This window comes from Macrobrachium rosenbergii, chromosome 54, assembly GCF_040412425.1.
Source record: "Macrobrachium rosenbergii isolate ZJJX-2024 chromosome 54, ASM4041242v1, whole genome shotgun sequence".
Classification (NCBI taxonomy): Eukaryota; Metazoa; Arthropoda; class Malacostraca; order Decapoda; family Palaemonidae; genus Macrobrachium; species Macrobrachium rosenbergii.
This window is the reverse complement of record NC_089794.1, coordinates 17,751,218-17,773,481: the sequence shown is the minus strand read 5'-3', so window position 1 is coordinate 17,773,481 and position 22,264 is coordinate 17,751,218. Positions and strand designations below refer to the sequence as shown.

Below are 22,264 nucleotides of genomic sequence, written 5' to 3'. Positions count from 1 at the left end.
AACTAGCAATTGTAGCACTTCATTTGGATTTTAGCTCTAATGGTTTTGTCTCCGCGATCATTTTTTACGAAAACTGTGCTAGTAGGGACGTGTGGCAAACTCATAACAAACAAAGATTAGATTTTTTTTTTTTTCATAATTCAAGGAAGGAAATAATTTGATGGCTTGATTTCGTTGTAATTTACAGCGGGAATGGAGAATGCAATGAAATAAAAAATACTAAACTCTTTGACTCATAATGAAAATAATTGACACAATGAAATCAGAATATTATTTTTTAACCTGAGAATGAAGCTGTCAGCCCTATTTGAATCGGCATATTCAAATTTTGGACATTGAAGTTGAGATACAACACTCCAGGAAGATGTTTAAATCTCCAGCAGGTAGAACCTACCAGACCCAGTGTACTGCCGGGTTGTGTGTACAAAAGAATAGTCGTAGTATTTCCCTCATTTTCGGTCAAGTTTATACAAAATGTCAGACAACGAGGACACGGTGGAACCCATGGACGTCGGGGAGGAAAACTCCGTAAGTAGAAACACCCGGAATGTTGCTTAAATGGGAAATATGGCCGGTTTTAGAGGAGGGTTTTCATCTGTTGTCATTAACGCGGGAAGAAAAGCATCCCTTGGGTGGGCAAGTTCGTTTACCTCGGGCCTTTATTATAGTTTGCCGCAAAGGTGATTGCTTTAAATGTCGTTTATTTAAATTATTTTGCTTATTTTTCTTTATATCTAAATTGTTGTCCATGCAGGAGGGTTCTTTATTAATGCCGGGGTTCTTTTTCGGATGAGTGACTTACGCGGTACGTAGCTTGGGCTACCTTGACTCTAGCCCAGGGTAGGGTGCCGTAAGGTACGACGGTACGTTAGGCCTCGGTAGAATATGCCATTTTATTTTATGTTAATATTTCTAATATTGTAATTCATTGTTTGATGAGCAATTTGTGGTTATCACAACTTGGTAGGGTTTTGGGAGGGGGGGGGCAAGGTCCCCCTAGCCATGTTAGGGCACAGCATCCGAGGTCAGGTTAGGTGAAGGTTAAGTTTGGTTAGGTCATACTCCCGGTAATAATGAAGACTGCTAAGGCGGCCTGGTTTCCGCCAGTCGTCAATCTGAATATTTACGCCTTTTGTTTATGCTTATGGCCAGGTTTTTTGCTTTAAGGTATTTTCCATCTTTTGCTTATTATGATTCAAAGCGCTGTGGCTAGGCTAAACACAGCGCTCGTTTTACACGTCGGATTGTAGTTGCCAAAACCAGAGAGGAGCGGTAGTAGTCTTCAGTTTTACCCACCCACCCTTCCCCACCATGTTAGGTCAGGTAAAAGTAGAGGAAACGACTGTTTGGAGATATCATTTATTAATATAATCATTTGACTGAACAGTATCCTATAGTGCAGTACAGGCGTGATAATCTAAGAAATCTACAGAGACGATAAGAAAGTTAAAGTCTTATTTTATGTCTGCTTTCATCCCCAAGGAGCTGGCACTGAACACGGCTCCCCGTGGATCTTCCGCCATGTTAAGTACCAGCCCCTTGGCGTTCAATGCAGAAATATAAGACAGTAAATTTCTCAGATTATGTCACTTGTGTTGCATTATATACACCTTTTTTATATTGATTAGCCAAAAAATTACAGTACTAAACGATATCTTCATGCAGTCGTCTGTTGTACATTAACCTTAGGTCATATTCCTTCTGCATATTTTTTCATAGTAATTGCCAGAAAAATAGGGTAGTATTTACGACACCTCACTCTGTAGTCACTCTCAAATTATACATTCTTTTACTTTGGAAGTTTGCTGTTAACCCACAATGATTCCTCCCTTATCTAACAAATATTGGTCATCCAGTGGAGAACTAGATTTTGTTTTGGCTGGGAGAAATGATTATAAACCAGGGATATAAAGTAACCTACCCTTAGTAACCAAACTGCACTAAGAATGCCAAACCAACCTCACTTAACCTAACCCTAAAGGTATGACTTATCTCAGGGGTTCCTCAGAAGTCAGACATTTTTGGGGTGTAATGGGTTAACCAAGCATTTATGATGGAAATGTATATCATATGTGTTAGAATCACATCCAAAACTGTTTGTAAAACCATATTTCCCCAGTTTTAGTGTGATGCTATTGTCAACATTTCAGGAACTTTTTCTGTGACAGTGGATAAAGTAAGTATACCTTAGTTTAACCAGACCACTGAGCTGACTAACAGCTCTCCTAGGGCCGGCCCTAAGGATTAGATTTATTTTACGTGGCTAAGAACCAATTGGTTACCTAGCAACGGGACCTACAGCTTATTGTGGAATCCGAACCACATTATACCGAGAAATGAATTTCTTTCACCAGAAATAAATTACTCTAATTCTTCATTGTGACGTGACAGTGGATAGGCCATGTTGACTAGTGTATGGAATAAATGCATATGAAGATAAAATGGAAGCATCATGATGCCACCACATGGCTTGACACTTATGAACAATATTATGTATTAAGGAATGAAGTTCTGGAATAAATTTCATGCAACACTGAACATAAGTAACTGTGCAGTGCCAGCACAAACTGCATCAAACAGTGTGAGCTGGGAGAACAGTTGTTACCGTCGAGATAAAGAGCAGTCTGTGGATGTGGCATCTCGCAGGCTTAAAGGGTTGTTAATTGAATAGGATGCCTAGCTATGTACATTCTTTTTTAATGTTTACAAAAACTTATGTTAAATCGAGCATTAGAGTGAGGTTGGTAACATGTTAAGATTGTTATACAGTATTTAAACAAATTAGTGTATAATGATTCAGTATAAATATATAATTATTAGATTTTTTAAAGAATTTTATTTACTTTTGAGGGCTGATGTCGTGATGGCATGATATCCAGCCCATGACTAAAGGAATCATCATGCCTGCCTCTAGGTACTAGGAAGTTTATAGATGGGGAACTTTTTAAATGATAGATTAAATCCAAACATACTTATAGTTAATTATTTAAACTTTTTGGAAGACTACATAGGATTTCAGATAACTGATTAGTTGGTCTGGTTTTCCTTACAGCAAATATTATGACTGAATAATTCATACCAGAATTTTTTGACTTACAGCTAATATTTGAACTTTTTGGAGTCCAATATGTACTGTAGTTGTGGATTTATGAGCCACTGTGTGGGCCTGTTAATCAGTGGCTTATATGGACTAGTATCCTAATTTATTTCCAAGTATTTTGTCATGTAAACTGTACTAGCAATTCATATATTTTCAGAATGAATCCTCTTCAGCTGAAACAACATCCTCCAGCAAAACGGGCGGGGAATATGAAAACAAAATGGAAGTGGACAGGTCCAAGAGGTTCGATTACCTTCTTAAACAGACCGAAATTTTTTCCCATTTCATGGCCGGGAATCGAGACAAAACGCCATCATCCCCCCTAAAATGCAAGCCTGGTCGGCCAAAGAAATTGGAAAACAGGAAGCCTTCCATATCTGGCGAGTAAGTTTCATGTACATGTATTTGTGTTAGTCTCTTTATTGTTTACAAGATGAAGGCCCTTTTTTTTTGGTATATGGATACGTGTTTAGGTAAGTACAGTTTCCCATTAATCAACTTCTGTACCGACAGCAAAGATGAGCAGAATATTGTGGGTCAAGATTTTGAATATTGTTTTTATATTTTTTTAGGGGAGTTTAAAAAGTAAAATATACAGTGAGGTTAAAAGTGTCATCATCAAGATGCCCTTGTAAATGCAGTACGGTAAAATTTGATGTAACATTCCATAAACTATTTCCTTATTGTGTGCATGAATAAAAACTAAAAAGTTGCAGGTATTAATCTTATTTGGAGACTTGCATTCTTAATTATCCAGTATCTGTTAAGTACTGTACTAGGTATTATAACTGAATTACTAATTGTCCTGAAACAATATTTAAAGGAGGATGAAAAATTTAAAGACCAGTAAGATAAATTCCTGTTAACTGTGTTGTAATCAGATTGAATTGGCCTTGTGCCAGCACAAACTCCTGCTCTTCAAAGCACCCTATAAGGATGGTAGCTATTGTGAGTAAGCAGTTTCATATTGGCTGCGTGACCTATCTCAGTTAGGGACGTCTTTTGTCTTTCATAGACTTCCTGTCACTTGGCTAGACCATCTAATTTATAGTGTGATGTTATCATTGTTCAGAACTTACCTCTCTCAAGGAATAACTATGAAATTTCAGTTATAAGATGATAAAAAATTTTACCCATGATGGGATGGTGGATCTGTTACAGTGCGTGACCTCTGTCTTAGGCATAACAGTTAATCGAACTTTTCCATAGAAATTTCAAGTTTATTTGAACTATTTGTAGTTGTGCAAGTTTTTTTTAAATACTATCAGTTTGAATGGTGTCACTAAACTTACTTTGTAAATAGACAAAGGTCATATAGTCACTACATGCTTGTTCCTGTGACCTACACAAGTAGTTATGTAAAATCAGCAGAAAAACATACTAACCTGATCAGATTTGTAGTGCACTGCTGTATTTGTGATTGGTAAAACTGATCTCATGAGAAAGGTAAAGAAAGACATTCGTTTCATCATGATGAGGTATGTATGTTCTTTTTTATTTTTTGTTATACAGTACATTTTGTTAGTTTGGTTACTTTCTAAAATAAATGGTTTATAGAGTAAAAGGAAAAACTGTCCCGAGAAGAGGGCTGTTTTTCGTGTCCTTTCACTTTTTTTTTTTTCTATGTGAATATTCTGGACCTTTGTTGATGTCAGGAAGTCTCCTGTTATGGAAATGTGCAGTTAAGAATTTTTGCAATGTACACAGTTGAGGAATAATATCTTTTCGAAGTTCAACCATATTGTACAGTATTCTAAGGATTGCATGATGAGTTAATTGTGTCTTCATCATGAAGCATTACAGGATTAATTTGTTGTATTTTAATAAATAGGGGTTATCATTTTTAGTGTAAGCTTACTTTTGTTTGCTTTTTTCGTTACGGTCTTGATCTCTTTTGCCATTATGTACCAAGATTTGTGCTAAAGATTTGCAAGGCCATCCAGTTTAATTGAAATTCCCTATTCCCTTTCCCCAAACCCCTTCCTTTTTGGTACCTCAAATATGAAGCACTCTTTAGGCTGATTTGTCATTGCAGTGTTATTTACCATTTATGTAATTTTGTTGTAATCCAGACTCTTGTGATTACTTTGCTGTGAAATATGTTTTAATTAATCCAGTATGTTATGTAAGAATACATTTAGGGAAGATTATTTTAACCAGCAAGTCCATGTGTTTTTATAATTTGCGATACTGAATGTGTAATGTTTCACTCTCACATTTGCTCTTAAAATCTTAAAGTCTTAACATTTGTTCTTGTCTACAAAAACTAATATGAATAAAGCCTCAAAGATGTATGTCTAGGATTGCTTTTAAACATTGCATATTTCAGCATGTACCAGGCACTAATATCTGTGATAGAGCAGTGAAGGCCGCCTTTTTTAAATAGGATCGTCATCGCCGGAATGCTCAATTAATACCCAAGCGCTTTTCTCTTTTTTTCTTTCTAGCATCGTGGACAAGAAGAGTTCAGAAGCTGCAGAGTAAGTTGCTGCTCATAGTGTTTTGTTGTAAGCTCGTAGAGAGGAACAGGTGTCTTCTCCCATCCGTAGATCTGAGATTTATTTTCACAGTACTGTATCTTGGTTCTTCTCTATTTTCGTAGGTCCAGCACTGTGCTCTCAGTCATTTAAAGGGATGTCACTTATTCTCCATTGTTTCCTTAATTTTTTTGTAGTTAAGCATGCCGTGGTCCGGTGAGGGTGATAGTTTGTCTAGAAGGTAAAGAACAACTAAATTTTAAAGATAGCGATTACTGATTCAGTAAGGCAATATCCTTGCTATGTGGGAAGTAAAGTAGTGTGTAATCCATTTCATTCACCGTAGTAGTTTAGTTTGGTAATTAATTTGGTGATGTTGGAACTGAAGTAAAAAGTAGGGGTTTTTTATTTTAATATTGCTACTAATATATTGTTAGCTTAACTGTAGTTTCTTTTGCATTTTTTAACCTTTGGCATTTAAACCAGCAGAGGAACATATCCACTGAGTTGTTTCTAGTTGTACCACAATCTTGTTAATTCCCAGTGTCATGGACACAGGCTAAACATTTGTTTCCATCACGAAGATCTTGCACGATTAAGACTTCTCTTCTTATGCCTGTGATTTAATGTCTTGCATGAGCATCACGTTTGTATTTTTTCACACGTTTATTTTTTCACACATGGGGACTATTATTTTAATTATCCATCCTGTTCTTGTGAGATGCTTTTTACAGGAATTTAGAGTGATAGTACAGCAAAGGTAAGTATTTATTTTGAGAATTTTATTGAATGGAGTTCCATATGACTTATTTCAATATATCTTGTGAAGAATAGTAACCTCTAGTCCTGTGTGATTATGTGGGGAATATCTGGGAGTGATGTCTCACAGTATTGATGCAGAACATTTTGTGATTTTCTCTCTTGAATTTGCACTCAATGTTGTTATTCAGTGAGATTGTATGATCAATTTTATTATTGTAATTTATTCTATTTTCATTGTAAATAGGAACACATGAGGGAATCTTCTCATATTTAGTTTGTCACACAACTTGGAAATGCTGTCTATGTATTACTAAACAAGACTGGATGAACTTAATATCATATCCTCCCTCTCAACTCGTGCTTAGGCACATGGGAAAATGAGAGAATTGGTCTTTAATGTAAGAACAATAAGATTTCCCAATGCAAGGGCAGTTTCATCAACAGCGTATTTTCAGTTCGCACTTCAATTGAATTTTATCTTCACGATGTTGGGGAAACTTCCTGATAGTTGCAAGAGATGTTTCTACCATATTTTATCTCAGTATTTATACTGTTGTTGAGTAACATTAACTGATTTTTTTTTCTTCAAGGTACAGTAATTGCATTTTGAGAGCTTTACTTTGAAGGCATTACTTCAATTGTTAAGTTGTTTAACTGGGAATTATTCTTTTTGTTAGACATTTGACATTTCTCTTGTTTTAGTAGTCTTTGGGAGGGCACTTTTGCGGTTGTTTTTGTTACTGTAGTAAGACGGGAAAGAAGATAGCACCTGTACAGTTCCTGTTTTTTTTTTCTGTAATATACCCATAAAGATACCAGTCAGCAGTGTGGTTGCATTTGGTCATTCATTTGTGCTGTTAACTTTATGTGTGTATGTTGCTTTTCTGACAATCAGTTGTGTATATGCCAGGTGTTTGTCTTACTAGCACAATGTATTCCTGGATGGGGTTAAGTAACAAGACATGTGAAATTTTATCAAGTAGGACACACTGGAATAGAGGTAGGAGGTTAGCTTCTTTTGGGTAATGTTTGAATTGATATAGAGTGCAGTAATACAATAGATATCATTTACAAATAAACCAAGCCAGTTATATCAGGGGCAGATTCTTCTTCTTCTTCTTCTTCTTCTTCTTCTTCTTCTTCTTCTTCTTCTTCTTCTTCTTCTTCTTCTTCTTCTTCTGAACAAGAGATTGAGGGGATATTCTTCAGGTGTGAAAAGTCTTGAACTATAATGACAGGTTCCATTGGCATAGCCTAAGCCTGTCCAAAATGATTAAAGTAAGGTAAAAGGAACGATGTTCAAAGGGTGAAGCAGTGAGAACAGTGGTTTGTGAAGAGGGGAAAGTAGCTAACGTTATGCTTATGTAGGTAGTTTGTGGAAATTAACCAAGCCGCTGAGTTGCTCCATATTTCTGAACTCTTAGTGCTGGTCCAACATTTTTTCATGAGACAAAAATAACCATCAAAGATTGAAGTTGAACAAACAGGTGAAATGCAAATTGTGGTGGTGAAAGTATAAGAAGGTTACTGAAAAGGCTTGTAAAAGCGCTGTCACACGGACTATATTTTTTGGCTTCTTGTGACAGCACAAAATCGTGCTCGTAATGATTGCTGTGTTCCTAGAATGATATGAAATATAACCCTAATGTCATGCATTTATTAGGGTTCTGAAGTACTAATTTAAATATTTCAAATTAGTACAATGGGAATTTATTGGATGGGCTGTTCTGCCTACATTTAAAAACTTGGGCCTTAAGATGCTGTGCTCAGTGTACAGGGTGTTGTAGAATCCAGTAGAGGAAAGATAGGATGAAGAAACAGATGTATCTGAGCTGCTGCTAGAAATATTGGAGAACATGAGACTTGTAAGTCAGTCAAATAATATTTCTTTGGGTAGAATTGATTATGTTACTTCTGGACTTTAAAATCAAATGCTGTACACTGTACAAATTAGGGACTAGGACCTTATGCACTACAGGTATTAGTACAGTTCATTTAAATGTTCATATCGTGGAAAATGTTACCTTTAATTCGTTAAGATTAATTGAAGAGAGAACAGGAGATTGTAAAAGTTGGTACATGAAATTACGTGAACCTTGTGTTGATGTGTGGGATAAATATCATGAAAGGTAAAGAATTGGATAAACAAAGTGCAATTTTATTAAAGGATGTACATGCCTGTAATCCTGCTGTCATATGCCACCATATATGGAATAATGCTGGAAATTGAAAAGTAAATGCAAACAAATTTGAGGTAATGTATACCTGGTAGCATTAACCCTTAAGGGACGGGCTAAATATATATCAAGCACACCCCCAGACTGGGAAAACTTTATGGTTGGCCAATTTAAGAAAAAAAACACATCAATGGAAATAGGAAGATATGCAAATACACATGGCATAAGAAAAAATGTTCAAAAAATTTTTCCCTACCTTCTATGGGAAATTGAAAGTGACTACTGTATTCACAACCTTGTGTGGGGCCTCTTTAACAAGACACTTGTAAAAATATGATAATTTTACCAAGTTATACATATTTTTTCTAATTTATTTTATTTTGTAAAATTATAATTCCAGCTCACACAATATCATAAATAAGAACCAAATCAGTAACAAATTTGAATATATTTATTGTAAAATACAGTCACCACAAAAAATCTTAGTACTACCAAGATATCTGAAAAATCTTAGGACTCTTATGTGGAGAAAAACAACAAAGAATTTATAAAGTAAAATATAAAGGTTGAAATCAAACACATAATTCACCTCAATACTCTTTATTCAATATGTAGCCATATCTCCCTTATGCTTTTATTTAATATTTAGACATCTCTCTTATGCTTTAAAACATAATCAGTTCTTCTCATCATTGAATTAGACAGTCCCTTAAAATAATTATCATCCAGCACAGTACGCCACACATTTTCTACGGCAGCAATCAGTTTTGGGACAGAGGACGTATCCATAGAGCCTAGCTTCCTCTTCATAAAGCTCTAAACATTTTCTATTGGATTAAGGTGGGGGAAATTCCCTGGCCAATCCAGAAGCTCAGTTCCATTATCCTCGAATAACTTTTTTTGCCTTCTTTCCCCTCGGCACGGTGCCCCATCTTGCATAAAAACGCATGTGCAGATTTTCCTGGAAGGGCAACAAGTGGTCATTCAACACCTACATACTGATCCCCATTCATTGTTGTACTTTTCAGTAAAAAGTACAGTGCCCCACTCCCTCCCTGCCCATCCCATTAAAACTCCCCCACACCATGACATAGGCAGCATGCTTCTTGGGTCTTGATCGTATACTTAGAGTCAAATCAACTCGACCCTCTAGGTCTCCTGACCTTCTTCCCAGTGCTCTTGGTTACATAGAAACACGATTTATCGCTGAATACCACTGTAGACCAGTCTTCCTCAGTCCAACCTTTGTACTTCTTGCAAAAATTCAGCCTCTTCTTCTTCATTGCCTCGGTTAGCAAAGGCTTCTTAGCAGCGGTATGACGGGATACCAAGATCCTTCCTAAGGCAATGTAGTTTCGTGCGTTCTGACACCTCTCCCAACACTTCAGGGTTCCATTGCTTCAATTCTTTGCTGGTAATATTTGGATTTACCATTACAATATGCTTTAACACACTATCGGTCTTCTCGGATGTTTTATGCGGACGTTCAGATCTCTTCTTCCTTTGCACTGCCACCTTGAGTTTCTTCTCCTCAGCTCTGTTACACCATATGGAGACTTTATTTTTAGACTCCTAACTTATTCGCTATGGCTCTCTTTGGCTTGCCTTCTTTATACATAGTCACAATTTGTGTCCTCTTGATGGAAAGTAATTTCCCCAGCATACTAAGTAGCTGATAGGGCCCACAGGAGTGCTAGATATGCAGGTGCAAAATTACAGTAATCAGGTGCCTGACGGACAGTCAGCACAACCCCACCTCCTCTGGTTCATTAGTACCTGAGTGGATTTCAGTAGGCAGGAAGACTCTGCTGCCTCAAGCTGCATTGCCAGGTGTACGACATTTATGTTTTACCCACTTTGAAGTGGGCAGGAAAGGTGAATATTCTCAGGACCACTATTTAGTAACTAAGTTTGATTACGTCCTAAGATTTTTTGCGGCGACTGTATTTACAAGATTTACTGAGATGGGGAGATGCAGTAACTTTTTGTGAGATGTACTGGCTTTTTCTAATATTTCTTTGCATTTTTCTCTGCAAAATTACAATTGTAGCTAACATACTATCATAAAAGATAAGGACCAAAATCAATAGCAATCCCAGGGTATATTTATGAGCAAGTAAATAATAAGGCATCATGGGATAGAGGGGGGCAGTACATTTGCCACATCAAGTCTCAAGGCATACTGATCCCCCTCTGCCCTGTGCAGAGTTACTTCAGTTGCCGTAAGTCATTTATGGGCCATTGAAGTGCTATGAACATCTTTCCTGCTAAGTCCATCCAAATTGTATGGCGCACAATATTAATATTCATATGAGTTAGCCCGTCTATTACTCAAAACCTGTTATAGATACTCATATGTTGATGCCCCGTCCATTAAGGGTTAATGACTTTTTGTAATTGAAACCAGTCTTTGGAGGGAATGACAAAATGGAAGGTTTAATTTACAATATTGCTGAGAGTTTACAAAAAGGCTTACAGTATTTTGAGTGGAGTAGAGACTGAGATTATGTTTTATAAGCAATAAGTATGTTTTGCAATTAATTATGTATTAGAAAGTAGTAAATAAGAATTCTAAGTCACATTTTATGATACTTGCATGAAGTATTTGTTCTTAAATGAGAGTTGAAAATTGGAGCAATGTCAAGCAGAAGTTGGGAGGAAGGTTTGGGGAATACTAAATTGAACAGTGACCAGCATTAGACAAAAGCATTGCATTTTAAGTGCAAAGGTACATGGCAAAAAATCTGAAGAGATTACACTAGGATAGTGGGATAGTGTTGTAAATCGGTGGAGTGGAATATAAAATTTAGGCCAATGTAAGGTCCTTCAGCACTAAATGGGAAATGGAGAATAAAAAGGCTTTCAAGGTTTAACAGGAGGAAAGCTTCGTAGTTGCACCATGAAACAATCTTTAGGAGATAGTGGAAGTAAAATGGAAGAAAGCATAGGAATGAAGACAGTAAAAGGAATGAAAGGGTTGCAGCTAGGGGCCCAAAGGAATGCTACAAAGTACCTTAAGTAATGCCTACAGTGCACGGCGTAAGGTGCACTGACAGCGCTACCCCATATGGGGTTTGTAAATTGAGATGTTATAAATATTAAACTACACTGGACTTGCACATGCCCAAGGAATGCTCACGTTACTACAATAAAATATTCTTTCAGAAGGGGAAACCATAGTTGTGTTGGTAGGTGGTAATTGTATCAAGGTTTTTTATACTTATGTTATTTAACTTTGCATCTCTTTTGTTGAATGACTGAAAAATTTAAAAGTTTTATTTTTTTAGCACCATTCTCCACTGACTTCTTGGACACTTCTTTTCTCTTCTGTAGTCACCGCCATCGCATGACTGAGCAGGAGGAAGATGAAGAGCTGTTAGCAGAGGCCACAAAGTCCTCAAGGATCATAAGGTTCGAGGAAAGTCCGAGCTACATCGAAAATGGTGAGATGAGGGACTACCAGATCCGAGGTCTTAACTGGATGATTGACCTGTATGAAAATGGCATTAATGGTATCTTAGCCGATGAGATGGGTCTCGGAAAGACTCTGCAGACCATAGCTCTTTTAGGGTAAGTTTTGTTTATTTGACATTGTAGATAATAACTACAAAATATTAGCTTACTTTTTAAATGGGGCGTACAGAAAATCATAGGTAACTGATCTGGACTGAGAGATGAAAAGTTAGCTTATGAAAAATGATTTTGTCAATATGATATTAAAAAACTTTGTTGCACTCTATCTAAAGTTCTATTTCTCCTGTAGTGATTTATAGGTGCATTAAAAAACTTTGTTGCACTCTATCTAAAGTTCTTTTTCTCCTGTAGTGATTTATAGGTGCTTATTTTGGTGTGCTCAAGAAACTTGATCATTTCGGATATTGAATTGAGAAGAAATATGGCCTGAGTTGCATAATTGAGTAGGTACATTATTTGACAGCAGTTCATTGTTGCATGTTTATCAGAAAAATTAATTTTTCTTTTTAGTATAACAGCTAATAAGTAATTATTCCCATACCAGTTACATGAAGACGTACCGAAACATCCCCGGACCACACATGGTCATTGTACCCAAATCTACGTTACGTAACTGGGAGAACGAGTTCAAGAGGTGGTGCCCATCTCTACGTGCTGTCTGTTTAATTGGTGACCAGGAGACCAGAGTAAGTGAGCTTTTAAGCATTGTCATTTTTAAGGCTGTTTAAATAGTGTAATTGTGGGTTAAGATAATTTACTACATATCTATATAATGTTCGCTTCAATTCATTTCTTCTCGGCCTAATTCTGTTTTTCGTGACTCTTAGTCATCATTGTCATTTTCATCTTGTTTTTGGACTAGGTAATATTCTTCTTCTTTTCATATACTGTATGTGTATGGCAGGTCTGTCTCGTTCAGTGTCGAGCCCTTCATTATTTTGGCCTATATCCTGGACACATTTCTACAGTGTACTCTTAATCATTCCTACACTGAAAAGAATTTATAGAAGTGAAGTTTTTTTTTATATTAATGAAAAATTTTTGTTGCCAGTCAACTTTCATTCGTGAAGTCATGATGCCAGGGGAATGGGACGTTTGCATTACTTCCTACGAGATGTGTATCAGAGAGAAATCAGTCTTCAAGAAATTTAATTGGAGGTAAGGCATAGGTATCGAAGAAGTGTCACACATGAAAAATTTCCCAGATTATAGTTTGACTTTGTTACCCTTTGTCAGGGAGCAAGTTATATTGTATTATGTGGGAGGTCAGGTTAATGCTGGTTTTAAGTAATGATAACATGTATATTGCTTGTGTTTATGTATGGATGGATAGACTAGAAAGACCTATCCACTATGTATTGGGTAAAAATTGATGAAATTATTTTATGTAAAATATTATACCAACTTGGACTCATAACCTACTGTTTCTCTGCTTAGGTACATGGTAATTGATGAGGCTCATCGTATCAAGAACGAAAAGAGCAAGCTTTCAGAAATTGTCCGTGAATTTCGCTCAACCAATCGCTTGCTGCTGACTGGTACACCCCTGCAAAACAACCTCCATGAACTGTGGTCTCTGTTGAACTTCTTGCTCCCAGAAGTCTTCAGCTCTTCTGAGGTTTGTGTTCTACTGTTATGTCACAGTGTTATTAAAAGCACATACCAACTGTAAACTGTTGGGTTTTCTTTTACAGATTCTTTCAAGTGTAAAGGGTAATGAGAAGGCAGCCTATTTCCCTATCGTAGCTCCGGGCTAAAATGATAGGATGAAGGAAGGAGGGAATATTACCCCTAAAATGTTTCATGATCTTTTAAAACAGGTGTGACTGTATTGCAATATGCTGTGATAATATTTTCCTATTTAGTCCAGTACTACAGTTGGCCCAAGTACCTTTTACCTCTGTGTGATTGCATTGCAATATGCTGTGATGATAATATTTTCCCATTTTGTCAGTCACTACAGTTGGCCCATTTGCTTTTTACTTCAATTTAGGAAACTTTCTGAATAACACTAGTTTTGAGCAGTTTATCCCCCATCCCCTCTGTCCTCTGTCTTAGTTGCTCTTAGTTTCATGATCTGTCTTGTCTCAGTATTTTAAAAGAATCAAGCACTGTCATTAGTACCCTTCATAGAAAGTATGGGATTAGTTTTTTGTGTAATTTGTCATCACAGCCACTCTTATATGGTTCAGGATAGTCACACTCTGTACAAAGGTACCATTAATTTTATGTAAAAATTTTGTAGGAAGGTGTAGTTGTAGTTTTGTTGCATTTGATTCATTTATAGAAAATAAGTCGGGAGTCAGTTTCACTGCAATTCATTTATTAAAGCAGAATGAAGACGACACATCAAGTAACATTATTTTGATCCTGCCTCCTTTGAGGTGAAGCTTTGGTAAGGTTGAAGAGATGGTATCGATTTTGTACAGGTGAAATTTTTGTTCTAAACAGCATAGGTTGTATATGTGATTTTAACGTTGGCCATAACTTTTGAATTATAAGAAGTTCAAGACACTATAAGCATTTTAGGGTAGTATTTTCTTCCTTCCATCTACCTTACTGCACTAATGAAGTTCTTTGAATTAATGCAATATCAGTTACTTTTGGCCATTGGGACATTCATGTTTCACAAACACTTCATGATGGGAGAAAATTAAGATATTTACTTTAAAAGATAATGAAAAGCTTTTAATTTTAGTTCGGTGCTTGCATAAAGGATTTTTTAAAGTAAAGGATGAAAATAAGACAAATTGAAGATGGTAAGATACACCAGTTTGTATGGTGACAACAGCCACAGATCATGATGTCCTTGCAAAGTTCTTCATATGAAATTGAAATAGCCCTGACTTATGAGGTATGGGAGAGGTCTGAAGTGTAAGGATAGTGACTATTGGAGTCTGTCATTACAGCCATTGTGTTACCTAGTCTAATTGCCCATCTACTATGCTTTTTGTAACCATTTTGCATTGGTTGTAATTTTGGTTACATGAGTGTAACAAGTGGCTCAATTATAGTGCTTACATTTCCTGACACTGTCTGGTCTTAGTCCAGATGAAGTGAATTAACAAAAGCTAAATTGTGATGAAGATGGTTTCACATATATCTCCTCTCCTATTTTTCTAGTTGAGGGGCTCAAGTACATTTATATGTTAGGTAGACAGTATTCTTATTTATAATTATACTCTACTCATTGCAGGATTTCGATGCTTGGTTCAACACCAACAACTGTTTGGGAGATCAAACTTTAGTTGAACGTCTGCATACTGTTTTGCGTCCCTTCCTGCTCCGTAGGTTGAAGTCTGATGTCGAAAAACGCCTGCTTCCCAAAAAGGAAACCAAGATTTACATCCAGCTTTCAAAAATGCAGCGTGATTGGTAAGATATTTCTCTCTCTCTCTCTCTCTCTCTCTCTCTCTCTCTCTCTCTCTCTCTCTCTCTCTCTCAACACAGTAGTGCAATAGTGTGTAATTTACATAATTTTAAAATATTGTATTGTTAACATTGCAGGTCTTTAAAAGTAGAATGGTGAAATATAGTACAAAGTACTATTTGAATGGCAAATTTTTTTGTTGCGAAAATTATGAGCAATTTTTGTAAATGGTGGTTTGTGTAAGAATAATCTTCATGCCTTATTCCATGTTATTTTACAGGTATACAAAGATTTTAATGAAGGATATTGACATTGTGAATGGTGCTGGACGTACCGAGAAGATGCGTCTGCAAAATATCCTCATGCAGTTGCGAAAGTGTTGCAACCACCCTTACCTCTTCGACGGTGCCGAGCCCGGTCCCCCCTACACTACTGACTACCACTTGGTGAGATGCTTTGGTATTTTATTTTGGAATTCTTTACTTTGGAGATGATAAAGAATATCAGTGTTGGGTGTTCATTAAAGTAATTGAATTATTGAATTATAGTTTGATGGTTCAGCTCCTTGGTTTTTGGTGCTCAGTGATGAGTGGAGATTTGAAAGTTCTGAATATTTAAAATTGTTGCATGACGAACCCATTATTATATAGCTACCTTGTTTGTCAGCATGAATTTACCAGACATTCCCTTGCAGGCATATGCGCTCTGTTCCTAGCAGGTTGTTACATATGCATTTAGTTTCCTCAAGTCAAATTTTGGCAAACTGATCATGTGTTTTGTGTGCCAGCTGGTTCTTAGCTCACTGTTTTCTCCAGACGTAGGATTGATTTTCAGCTTCTTTTTACATTCTGATTTATTTTGGATCGTTCATTCCTGTTTTTGTGTGTGTGTGTGTGTGTGTGTAATCCAGTTCATTATGCAAGTCTGGGAATGAGGGGTTTTACCTTTGATTGAATGGCAATTCAGAGGATATTCGTAGGTTCTTTAGTCTGCTTTAGCTCTGCAACTTTATAAGTGTGTCTGATTCTTTGAGCAGTCTGCTTTTTGTTTAGTTTGGAGTTACATTTTCTGCCACCAGTTGTTGCCTTGTTAATATGTGTTTTTACTATCAGCATTCTGTTTGTTTTTGTTTAAGGGTTTACTGTCAGTATTCATTATTAGCCTCTAAGTAAAATGTTATTAAGTTTTAATGGTCAGCCATCATATTCTATGGAGAAAGCTAACCTTTGCTGAGCATCTTCCCTTAGATTCTACCAGTCCTCAAGAAGGACCTGTAGATGGTATGAAGGAAGAAACCCTGAGTCTGTCAAAGCCACTATTCCCAATGTAGTATACCTGATATCCATTCTAGCTTTTCTGCAGCCCCTAACTGCAACCCCTTTCGTTCCTTTTACTGTACCTCCTTTGATATTCTCTTCCATCTTACTTTCCACCCTCTCCTAACATTTGATTCATAGTGCAACTGCGAGGTTTCCCTCCTGTTATACGTTGCAAACCTTGTACTGTCAGTTTTTGTTTAAGCGCTGAATGACCTCATGGGTCCCAGTGCTTGGCCTTTGGCCTAAATTCTATATTCAATTCAGTTCATTCTAGCTTTATTGTGATGGCTGATGCAGTCTTTTTGTGCTGTCAGGGTTATCAGTCTAATGACTTGGGAAGATATTGTTGACTTTTTGATCCATTATGTTTCTTAGTTAGAATTGCTCCTTGGTTTTAAAAAAGCTTGACAAAATGTCTGCGAAAGCCATTAGCCTAATTTCTTATACCCTTGCATTTCTCAAGCCAGGAATGAGGAAAGGCCCATTTACTATCGGAGAGAATCTTTAGGATATCAAAGTTTCCAAGAAGGTAGTATCTTATCTCATCAAGAAATGGATTTTAAATATCATTGATTTTTTTTTTTATTTACTTTTTCAGTTGGGTGCCGTCAACCCTCAATATGTTTTAAAAAGAATATTGACTTTAACTCAGTTTTTATAGTTGATACATTGAGGTATTAATCTATGTTTATTAAATAAATGTTGTCTAAAAGATACTACTCAAGCGTCTTAGTTGTTCTTATTTGGATCTGTAGTAGGGGCAGGCAGTGTCATTTGGGATTACGGATAATCATTCTTTCATATATCTGTATTTTTGGTCTGGTGTAATTAACTACATGCTGTAAAACTTTGGGTTCATTCAATTCTACATCTTACAGTATTAACCCTTTATTTAATAGTACAATTCTTTTCCAACTCATGACCTTTTGTTAGTGCACAGAGCTTTTTGGATTCTGTACAGTCCTTACCCCCAGAACCTTGCACTGGTTTGAGCAAGTGTCTTATTTAATGCCCATTAATAGCAGCAGATATGCTCTCTGCCACCCAAATTATTATTATTCAGGCCATGTAAAAGTAATCTGATGATGGTGAAACAATCATAATTCTTTGAAAAATTATCTTTTTAATTCAAAACAATAACTTTTGCCCAAAGTGCCATCCTCCCAACACCTTTTGCACTAGCTCAGACTACATAATAAGTGTTACAGTATACCTGAGGGAGTCATGCACATATGCATCAACCCACCGAGAACAGTAATTGCATTTTTTTTCCCCCCTCATGAATGGAGTGTTTACGGCATTCGTGCAGACTGGAAAGGCTTTGCTTTAAATAAACAAATTTCTTTTTTGAAGACTTTTTCTGATATTCTTGCCTACTTGTATATTTTGAGATGAAGAAGTAATTTAGAATTGGTACTTTTTTATTTGGCAAATTGCTAATTCTGTGCTTTTGTCCCTCCGATTTAATATTGTAGAATAGACAGAACAGCTTGAGGTTTCATAATCTTTATATGAAATTTCAAATGTTTCATCTACCATGTTTTCATTTTATTTTTCCCTTTGTCTCATTAGTTGAAGAATTTCACTGTATTGTCAGGTCAGCTTTTTTCAAAAATTTTTTTTTTTGTTTTTTCTGTCTTCAGGTTGAAAACGCTGGTAAGATGGTTGTTCTAGATAAATTACTGCCGAAACTTCAAGAAATGGGATCCCGTGTCCTCCTCTTCTCTCAGATGACACGTATGTTGGACATCCTGGAAGATTATTGCGTGTGGCGTAAATATTCATACTGCCGTATTGACGGTCAGACAGCTCACGAGGACAGACAGAGGCAGATCGACGACTTCAATTCACCTGAATCGTAAGTTATTGGAAACTCTCACTACAGTAACTAATGTATATTTTTCAGAGTATCCTTAGATAGTTTAGACATGATGGCCAGGTCGGTAGAGCAGCAGCTTCGGACTTCATAGAGGTCTGTGGCGCGGGTTCAAATCCGCAGCCGACCAGTCAGAGAGGTGGACACTTCGCTATCCGTGTAGACACCCTGGGATTATGTATGTAATCAACAGATAGGTTTGCTAAAAGCAAATGGGTGCTACAGACTAATACACACACAAACAGAGCCACTCCAACATCTTCTAAAAACATAACAGACACCTCACACATCTTGAACTGTCGACCTAACCGCTCAACTCTCCTCACTGCTGGGAGGAAGCAAGTTGGTGATTTGGTACAATACATGTACATGCGCTACTGGGGTCTAAGCGATGTCAGGCAGGGCAGCCGATCGAGACTACGGTCTACCCCAAAGCCAAATCAAAGTCCTTCAAAAGAAGGCACCGTGCTTACCCCATACAAAAAATGGGAAAAAGCACGTTAAAAGAAGAAGAAGAAGACCAGAATTCCATGTGATGACTTCCTGGCCTTCTTACTGGTCTTTGTCCTGCTACTCTAATAAACTACTTTTCTGACAAATTGATGTGCAGTGTTTAATGCATAATTTTTTAACACAGAAAAAAACTAATATGATTATGATATTGTTTGGTTAAACTTTGGACAGAATAGCCTGTTTCCTGTCATCTCAACTAATGAATTGTATAAGTAGCAGGCTTTATGAATTTTCATCACTCAGTTTAATGAAAAGTTGGATTTAACTGTATTGAAATGGATTTCCAGACAAAGTTACAACAAGACAACTTAAAGCTTGCATTGGGTCAAATGTCAGCCATGGTAAAAGAAAGTAATTTTAGAATGGATCAAAATTGCAAGTGGCTATATCCTTAAAGGAAGGTGCTAGTGCAGCTTTTCTGAGATACATACAGTGTTAAGATTTTTTATTTTAAATTTAAGGTATTATAGTGGGGATTATGAGCTTTCATATAGCCACTTTTTTTATATCCTTTATTTTACATTTCCATGAATCTAGCCTGTTGAATATTTATGCTAGCTAATGGTTGGGACTCATAAGTAAAAGAATGTGTATTTATTTTTTATAGGCTAATTTGACTTGAACTTTTTCCTCAAGATGAATTCTTGTTTCCAATATTAATTAGTATGTGTTGTTAGTATTAATGAATGTGTACCAATTTCCATTTAAAAGTAATCACACTGCTAAATAGATTAAAACTTTTTCAGAGACAAATTCTTGTTCATGTTGTCAACTCGTGCTGGAGGCCTGGGTATTAACTTAGCAACCGCTGACATTGTAATCCTCTTTGATTCAGATTGGAACCCACAGATGGATTTGCAGGTAAGAAGTTTGCCATATTTTTGGGTGGATTTTTAGATACTTAATGACAACCCTTCAGACCCAGTTCCTTTGTAGTCTGTGCATGAAACATTAACATCTCTGAAAATGTTCAGTTTTTATTCTAAAAACAGAAACTTTGGGCAATCCCCCATTAGGGGTTAGTGCCACCAGTGCACCATAGGTGGTGTTTTTTAAGCATTAGTACACGTGTGTTTGAAGTTCCCTTTGGCCCCTAGCTGTAGGCACTTTTTTAAGCTTTTTGTTTCACCTTCGTTCCCACTTCCTGACTTCAGTCTTGCTGTCCAGCCTGTATAACCACAGTTTTTAAACATCTAACTTCCCTGGTAGTTATATATATAGCTTAAGTCCCTGACGTCACGGCAGAATTTCAAAAACTCGCGGCAATCGCCGATCGGTAGTCAGGTGAACCACCTGTGCGCCCTCTACCCAGGTACCTGGAACCATTCCAACTATTCCTCAGATCTTCCCTGCCTGTAACATCAATGGAATTTCGCTCGTAGCCCGTGTTTTTTCGCAACTTATTTTGGTGAAGTACACTTTCGCTTGGCTTTCGCTTGTTCGCTTTTGGATCTTCTTATAACATATCTGACTTCATCGAGTGTGAAAATGTGTGTGTGGGGATGCAAGCGGCTTGCTAAAGTCTCCTTGGATCCCCACTCAGTATGTCTGAAGAACGGGAATGGAAGACCGGCTCAGAAGAGCCAAGAGTACTGTGTCTCACTCTTCTTGATATAACCAGGAATAGTTAATTCTTTTCCCCTTGCTAACTATCCTATTGATCCTTCTCCCGTAGTGGTAGTCTCTGAACCCCCTACTGAAACAGGTAAGGACCCAACACTTAATGATTTGTTGGCTGCCATTCAGACCCTGGCCCAACAGGTAAAATCCCTCTCAGAAGACAGGGATAATATGTGATCGACAATAATAGATCTAAAAAATACAAGTGTTAATATGTTGTTAGTGCAAGTGCAGTGGAGGGTGCGACCGCTCGGTCCTGTTGTGCTCCTAGTCCTAGACCTCTTCCAAGCTCACCAACCCCAGTGAGAAGGAAAGTCGACAGACGAAGGGAGGCAAGAGGCTTTAGCTACCGAGCAGTCGTCCCCTCGAGCGTACCTGTTGACATTTCCCAGGACGCTCACCCTCGCCATAGGAAAGGCGAGGTTAAAGTGTTTTTTCGTCCACCAGTTGCTGTACGTCAACCGGAGGAAGCTTTTGACCGATGTCGCACAGGCGGCCAGTTCTCAAGTAACCTCTAGGTTTGGCGGGACAACGAACGTTAGAAGTCTGGACGCCAGGAGGAAGTCAGGCGTCGAGAAGCTCAACTCCAGGGCATCGAGCGTCGAGAAGCTGGCCGCAGGATGTCGGGCGTCGAGAAGCTGGACGCCAGGACGTCAGGCGTCGAGAAACTGGACGCCAGGACATCAAGCGTCGAGAGGCTGGACGCCAGGGCGTCGGGAAGCTGGACGCCAGGACTTCGGGCGTCAAGGAGCTGGACGCCAGGACGTCAGGCGTCGAGAAGCTGGACGCCAGGACGTCAAGTGTCGAGAAGCTGGACTCCAGGACGTCGAGCGTCATGAGGCTGGACGTCAGGACGTCGGCGCCGAGAAGCTGGACGTCAGGGCGCCGGCGCCCGAAGCTGGACGCCAGGACGTCAGGCGTAGAGAAGCTGGACGCCAGGACATCAAGTGTCGAGAAGTTAGACACCAGGACGTCAGGCGTCATTAAGCTGGACACCAAGACATTAAGCTTCAAGAAAATGGACACCAACACGCCAGGACGCCAGGCGTCAAGATGATATTTTGAAAGACGTCGCTACTTCCGTCTTCGGAAAATCAAAAGAAGAGAATGATAATATCCCGCATTCTCCTGTGAATCCTATTGTAGAGATTTCCGACGAAGACAATATAAAGGCCATCAGCTTTCATCAGACTTGAAAAGACTTATGAAGCTATTTTGAAATTTTTCCAGAGAAATTTATCCTGACTGCTCCTCGTTCCCCGCCTTCAGAATTTACTCTTGTGAAGGCGTCTAAGAGGGCAGCATTTACGAAGAATGGATACTTTCGAAGGAGAAACAATGAAAGACAGCCTTTGTTTTCCCTCCAACCAAACTAGCTCAAGGTCTAGCGTTTAGTATCAAACTAGAGAATCGTTCGGCCTCGAAATACCTGCCCCTTCCCAGGAAGGAAGATGGAATTATTCAACATGACTGACACCTAAGAACTCATATATCTGATGTCGTGTATGGATAAAGGACTTTGAGATAGTTCCAACGAATCTACTGCATCTTTCTCAGCGGGAATCCTGAAGAAAAG

General features: G+C 37.8%; 1 protein-coding gene across 2 annotated transcripts in view; it reads left to right on the top strand.

Moving 5' to 3' along the window:
* Window positions 1-372: 372 nt before the first annotated feature.
* Iswi (Imitation SWI) overlaps window positions 373-22,264 on the top strand; it is a 40,807-nt gene continuing 18,915 nt past the window's right edge. The window contains exons 1-11 of one of the 2 annotated variants that reach the window (XM_067097511.1): window positions 373-528; window positions 3,258-3,484; window positions 5,548-5,580; window positions 11,850-12,086; window positions 12,535-12,676; window positions 13,042-13,148; window positions 13,428-13,608; window positions 15,187-15,365; window positions 15,641-15,806; window positions 18,323-18,537; window positions 19,815-19,929. In XM_067097511.1, the coding sequence (XP_066953612.1) occupies window positions 475-528; window positions 3,258-3,484; window positions 5,548-5,580; window positions 11,850-12,086; window positions 12,535-12,676; window positions 13,042-13,148; window positions 13,428-13,608; window positions 15,187-15,365; window positions 15,641-15,806; window positions 18,323-18,537; window positions 19,815-19,929 (1,656 nt within the window). In that variant the 5' untranslated portion in view covers window positions 373-474. The remainder of the gene's footprint in view (window positions 529-3,257; window positions 3,485-5,547; window positions 5,581-11,849; window positions 12,087-12,534; window positions 12,677-13,041; window positions 13,149-13,427; window positions 13,609-15,186; window positions 15,366-15,640; window positions 15,807-18,322; window positions 18,538-19,814; window positions 19,930-22,264) is intronic. The other variant, XM_067097513.1, reaches the window with a different exon arrangement.